Source organism: Capsicum annuum, chromosome 2 (genome assembly GCF_002878395.1).
Source record: "Capsicum annuum cultivar UCD-10X-F1 chromosome 2, UCD10Xv1.1, whole genome shotgun sequence".
Taxonomy (NCBI): domain Eukaryota; kingdom Viridiplantae; phylum Streptophyta; class Magnoliopsida; order Solanales; family Solanaceae; genus Capsicum; species Capsicum annuum.
In genome coordinates, this window is record NC_061112.1 from 146,632,433 (window position 1) to 146,638,432 (window position 6,000).

The 6,000-nt window shown below is 36.2% G+C and overlaps 1 protein-coding gene across 1 annotated transcript; it reads right to left on the bottom strand.

Annotated features, from left to right (window-relative positions):
- Positions 1-605: 605 nt before the first annotated feature.
- LOC107860327 (50S ribosomal protein L25) lies at positions 606-4,602 on the bottom strand. Its single transcript, XM_016705645.2, has 3 exons — positions 4,119-4,602; positions 3,698-3,827; positions 606-1,237 (listed from the first exon to the last, which is right to left on the bottom strand). The coding sequence occupies exons 1-3, from the start codon at positions 4,506-4,508 to the stop codon at positions 1,032-1,034; spliced, it is 726 nt and encodes a 241-aa protein (XP_016561131.1). The 5' UTR covers positions 4,509-4,602; the 3' UTR covers positions 606-1,031.
- Between the last annotated feature and the right edge of the window lie 1,398 nt (positions 4,603-6,000).

Here is a 6,000-nt window from a genome sequence, read left to right on the forward strand (position 1 = left end):
CCCGACATCTTATTTCATTTATGATTGCAAAGTTGTACGGAGCAAGGACTTGGAATCCAGGCTGCCTAAGAAGTTAAATAAATAATTTTATAGGTTTTTTTTATATTTAATAACCAGCTTAGAACAAAAGGTCCTCCACTTTTGGTTCTTTCAATGGTACCTCATCTGGAGGTAGGGGCTCCAGGGATGTTATTCTGGACGAGACTCCTACAGTTCAGGTCGGGATTCCCAGAGTCAGTGGCCATTCAGGTTATTCGGGTTCTACTCAACAAATGGTGGTTTACGAACAACAACAATAACATACTCAGTCTGAGGAAGATAAATGTAAGCAGCCCATACCGCTATCTCAGAGGTGAGATAGAGAGGTTTCCAAAAAGATGGTGGCTTACGAAATTATGAGAAATCATTTTGCTTTTTTTTTCCCCTTGCTTCACCAAGGAAGTCATCTTCTTGACTTTAAAGATAACTCATATATTTTGCAGATCAATCAATCATGAAAAAAAATATAGTAATATTTTCCTGTGTCTTCTCTCTCTCTTGACCCACCATTCATTTCAATGCATTAAAGCTTGTTAGTTGCCACTTTCCTTCCAGGTCTTCCGGTGTTTACAAGAACGGAAATTGACTTTACTAGTTAGAATAAGTCACATAGGTTTATCAAAAACTTCAACATAGTACAATACTCTTCAAGTCTTAACAATAAAAAAATCCTCGAGAGGATTCCTGCTTAATAACAAAATATTTTAATGACGCAGCCACAGGTGACTCAAAGCTCAGCATTTGGGTGCACTCCTAAAAACTTGAAAAGACTGCAGTTGCATTTTCCATTTACTCATTAATGCACAGGTTTATTATTCTAGAAGAAGTCCCAAAATAGCACTTTCACTACTACAGTATGCAAACGCTTCTAATGTCTTTTGACCGTCCTTATACACCATTCAACCAACAAAACCATGTCAAATTAGAATAGACAATGTTGAGCTAATGGACTTCAGATGCCTCTAGCAGTCTCAATATAGCTTGGACAAAAACTATCTATCAACAGTTGCCTTAATCTTACAAACTGGGATGGCTTCATTCTTGCTTAAGAGCTTCCACGTAGGATGAACATCTATATCATGCAGGGACACTTTGTCTTCAACATCTAGCTGACTTATGTCGATCTCAATTTTTTGACGTATATGTTCGGCTGGACACAAGAACTTTAGGGTAGGTCTGATCTTGTTTAGATAACCACCTGCTTTCGTATTAAAGGCGAATAATCATTTTCATTGAACATATTTATAAACAAATATATGTATGTCGGATTTTCTCATGGAACAATTAATAGCAAAGGAAGCGCACACAGTCTATCATATCAATGAGAAGTGGTACGATTACTGCAAGCCAATCTAAGCATTAAGCTTTACTTACTTTTTTCCATTGTCATTCCTAGCATTAGACAGGATAACAAATAAGCACCTTAAAGAAACTTGAAAATGATGCTGGCACAAGATTTCTGACAAAAATTTGCCATTAGTTTAAGGTGTCAAGACAATAAGTACCCGCTATATTTTGTTGTAACTTGAGAAGGCACTAGGCAGTTGCTCCACATAATTTGAACAGAAAATTAATCCTGTTAAACAAGATAACCCTTCCGCGTGCTGATATTAGAAGACATCTTTTCTGAAGCAAATAAAAAAGGGCTTTCACGACCTATCTAGGTTTAAACCAAATTTAGTTTATCATGTGGGTTCCATTAGAGGAAGTATCAGGCTTCACAGCATCTTAAGTGAACTCCTGGAGAAAACTCTTTTTGAAATATTAGTTCCTCTTATTATATTCTAAGGATACAAAAACAGGAGCTTACTATTGCTGGAACTGGAGTTCATAATTAGACAAAGACAGGTAGTGTTAAATTTGTAGAGCCTAGACCATCTGCTTCGATCGATATTTAGGTTAATTGTTTCAAGCTGCTTAATGCAGTTAAAATCTCAAAAGATTAAATGAAAGTTTGCCTGAAATAATTTGACAAGCAAATGTAGTAGGCTGGAAGCTAGGACAGACAGGCTGACATAAATCCTTTCAATCACCATCCACTCAGAGCATAATCTAAGAAAGCACGACGGGACATAGCCAAGGTTCAAACTGGAATTCTCATTAAATAGTTCTTGAGAGGGAGATCTTATTGAAAGCAGTATTCTATCACCAAAAGGTACTTCATTTAAATTTTCAGACAATGCTAGAGATGAAATTGCATATTGAGCCTAATAAGTTGATATGTTCACTGAATCGACGCATACCAAGTCTTCGATGATTAGTTATAGACTTATAGTATAGGTCCAAATATCTTATTACTTAGCTTGCAGCCAGCTGGTGTCAGCAAATGTATGCTCCTAAATATTTGTCCTTCGTAAATGGATGCGAGTATAATAACACTATTGCAGGGAAGGGATCTCTTGAATATTGGATCACATAAAATACTCATACGGAGTTCTCACTGTGCAACTTCAATCAGCTTCTGAAATAGTGTTGGAAGGATAATCCAGAGAGCTGGATAAAGTGGTACTTCTTTATAGTTGTCATGCAAATGTAGAATGCATAAACTCTGGGATTTCAGCAATAAAAGTATCCTCTTTGATACCCTTCAAGACAGCATATATACCATGATGTTACAGACTAATTAAATTCCAACGTATTCATGAGTATTCTCTTTCCGGTTAAATCACCCCAAGAAGGGTATTAACAAAGAAAATGGAAAACTTCTTCTCTTTCAAATGATCTTTGTTGGTCATAAAAGGAAACAGGAAATTTGAAGTATTTGGACTTTCTGGCTTTGAAGGTTCAAATCAGCCTATATGATGTTGTTTCGGACAATAGTTGCCTGTCAAAGGTATGCGTGGTTATGATTTGTAAGTCACTACTAGCTAGTCATATTTCTGTGTTTAATTTCAGAACCAGAACTAATTAACAGAAATCACTCAGAAAGATTGTAATTTCACTTTAATTGAGTATATTCAAGAGGAAAATCAGCCAGCAATGGAAAAGATTATAAGTGATAAAATGCATAGAATGTCATGTGAGCAATATATATCCCAGGTCGGCTATGCAAAAGCTATTGGGTTCTCATGGTTCACCTGTTTGGGTAAATTACTTCTCCTATTTCACATACGAGACCAATCCTAACTAGGGTGATACACAATGTAAGCTGATATTCTTATAAGCCATACTTTAGAAAACTGCCATATACGTACAGAAGCCCCTAATCTTCTTGATAAGTTACAGAAGCTCATGCTTCTTTTATAAGTTACAGAAGCTCACAAATTATAGCTACATTATAATGATATGTCACTCTTGTTCCGTAATAAGCATAAGAGACAACAGAAAACCTACCACAGTTAGATGCTTAACATTACAATAAATTTGAGATTGAATTGTAATTGATTAATTGGTTTCCCAAACACAAACGGCAACAACTAAGTATATCAATAATAGTGCTCTGAAATAGTGAGAGCAAGCATGCTTCACCATTTTTCTCTTTGATCACTCTATTACAAATATACTGGAGATTTTTCAGGAACAGTCCCCATAAAGAGATAGGTCTTATTACTTGCAAATGATAAATCATTCTCTGAAGAATATGCTTGTCCATAAGCAATGTGACAAGAAATTATGGAGAGAAAAAAACAGAGACAAAAAGAAGAAGAGAAGCCTTTACCTTTCTTAAGACCAGGGCACTCATGCTCCCCTTTGAACACAACAGGCACGTCGACCTTTAATTTCGTTCCGTCTTCTGCCCATACAAAGACCAAATTCAATATCTTCCCAGTCTCTTCATCCCTATGAATCTATACAAACAGCAGAATCAAAACATAAGTTTAAACTACCACAAAATACAATGACAATGACAATCCACTTGCAACGGTCCAAAATGTTCGATATAATTCTAATGCATACAGCTTCCTAAATTCGAATTCAATAATCTATTTAAATGTACACCTTTAACCTACTTTTCTTCAATCAAACTAATTCTTAAACCATTCTATAACATTTCAGTATCACTAATAAAATATACAAATCAAATACAGTCCTTTTCAAATAGAACAATAACAGAAAACACAAAAACAAGTATCACTTGCCTTAATGGGAAGTACTTTTCCAGATTCCAGTAAAGTTGACGATCCCGAACCAGCTCGAATCTGAAGAGGAAACGTTGTGGAATAGAAGAAAGGTAGATCAATCGAATCAATGATCGCTTTAATCTGCTTCCTTTCAGTTGTAAGAAGGAACTTCCTAGAAACAGAACCTCCGGCTACAATGGAAGTTGGATCATTAGGTTTGGACTGAACGCAGTTCTGTGAGAAAACAACGGCCGGAATACGACCTTGAGCTCGATCTCTACTCGAAACTCTACTTCCGGTAACCTCCCTAGGGATCGCTTGAATTGTAAAATACGATCTCCGTCTAGCTGACGCCGTCGACCTCTGAACTCCAGCGGTTGTTGCCGCCGCACGCCACCATTTCGACATGCTGTTCCGGTGAAAGTGTCAGTCGGGGAAATGGGTAAAGAAGGAAATTCGGGTTTAGGGTTCTACTACTGCATGGAATAATTTGGAGGGTTTAAGCTTCTGGGCTTTTTAGTGGGCTTATTGTTGGCCCATTGTGCAGTGATAATGGACTATGACCAGAAGGTTGCATGTCCTAGATCCAAATATGGTGGATTTAAATATTTGATTCCAATAACAAATGTCTTTAAAAAGTAATTTTTTTTATTTTTTAAGTAGATAAAATGATTCGGTGGACCCTTGTACTATGTTCGTTTTGTAACGTGGATACTCATACTTACATGTTTGTCATCTGGAACCTTGAACCCATTAAAAAGTAATATTTTAAACTCTATTTTGGTGTGTGTAACACACTCGCCTCCACATCAGCTGCCACATCATTTTAAAATATTATATTAAATTCCATATCAGCTTCCACATCATTTTAAATATTACATTAAATGCCACATAAGAAAATAGATATTTAAAAAATAAAAAAACTAAATTAAGAATTAAAAAAAAATGGTGGGGGCTGGGTTTTCTTTTCCATCTCCATGGCCGCACCTGTCTCGACACCTTCCAAAACCTGTAAATTTTCACCACCATCACCACACAAACACAACACCATTGCAGGGTATCTCCCATTGCAGCCCCAAGCTGTTCCCATTGAATAAGAAAAAATACACACACTCACACACTAAACAGAACACACATAAGCTGATATATACACGCAACAATCCACACACATCGTATTCACAGATTCACACACACAAATTAAGCGAAAAAGGAAAGAAATCATAGAAGACGCAAAAAAAATGGAGGGAGAGTAGAGAGAAATCGATAAAGGAATTCAAAGAAGGAAAGAATTGAGAAAGAAAGAGGAGAAAAGAAAAAAAAGTGACGGGAGAGAGACTCGAGAGAGGAAAAACGCACAGAAACTCACTTTTTTCGATGAGTTCTCGCCGAAAAACCATGTCATCTGCTCCATCCCACCAAAAATTCGACCCAAAACTCCATTAACGATCTCAAACTGCTAAACCCGACCACTGTTGTTGATTCCGTTGAATTATTAAGCTTTACTATGCTTCCAAAATAAATAAACTTATCATTCACAATATGCGCCCACGAAATCCTTGGAAAATTTTATGTTGGCCAAATACTTATTGCTCTTTTTTCTTCAATTTCATTTAATTCTTCTAATTTTTTTTAGAAGGATTATTCTTCTAATATGTATGGTATAACTTGTTTCCGTATCAACTTTATTAGCTTTTGTGAAGGTGGTGTACAGAGACGGTGGTGGTGGACAGGGACGGGGAGGGAAGAGGGAGAAAAAGCATGTGTGGAAGAGGAGGGGGGGTTTGTAGGGCTGACTGCCCTTTTTTTTTAAAAAAAAAATTAGTATTATTTTAATATTACTTATTTATTAAAAATATTATTTTTAATTATTTTAATATAAAATTGATTAAAAAATGACCCC

Coding starts and splice junctions, on each gene's coding strand:
- LOC107860327 (XM_016705645.2), bottom strand. CDS start 4,508: ATGTCGAAATGGTGGCGTGCGGCGGCAACAACCGCTGGAGTTCAGAGG. Junction 3,828..4,118: donor GAAAAGTACTTCCCATTAAG/GCAAGTGATACT, acceptor CTGTTTGTATAG/ATTCATAGGGATGAAGAGAC. Junction 1,238..3,697: donor GTGCCCTGGTCTTAAGAAAG/GTAAAGGCTTCT, acceptor ATACGAAAGCAG/GTGGTTATCTAAACAAGATC.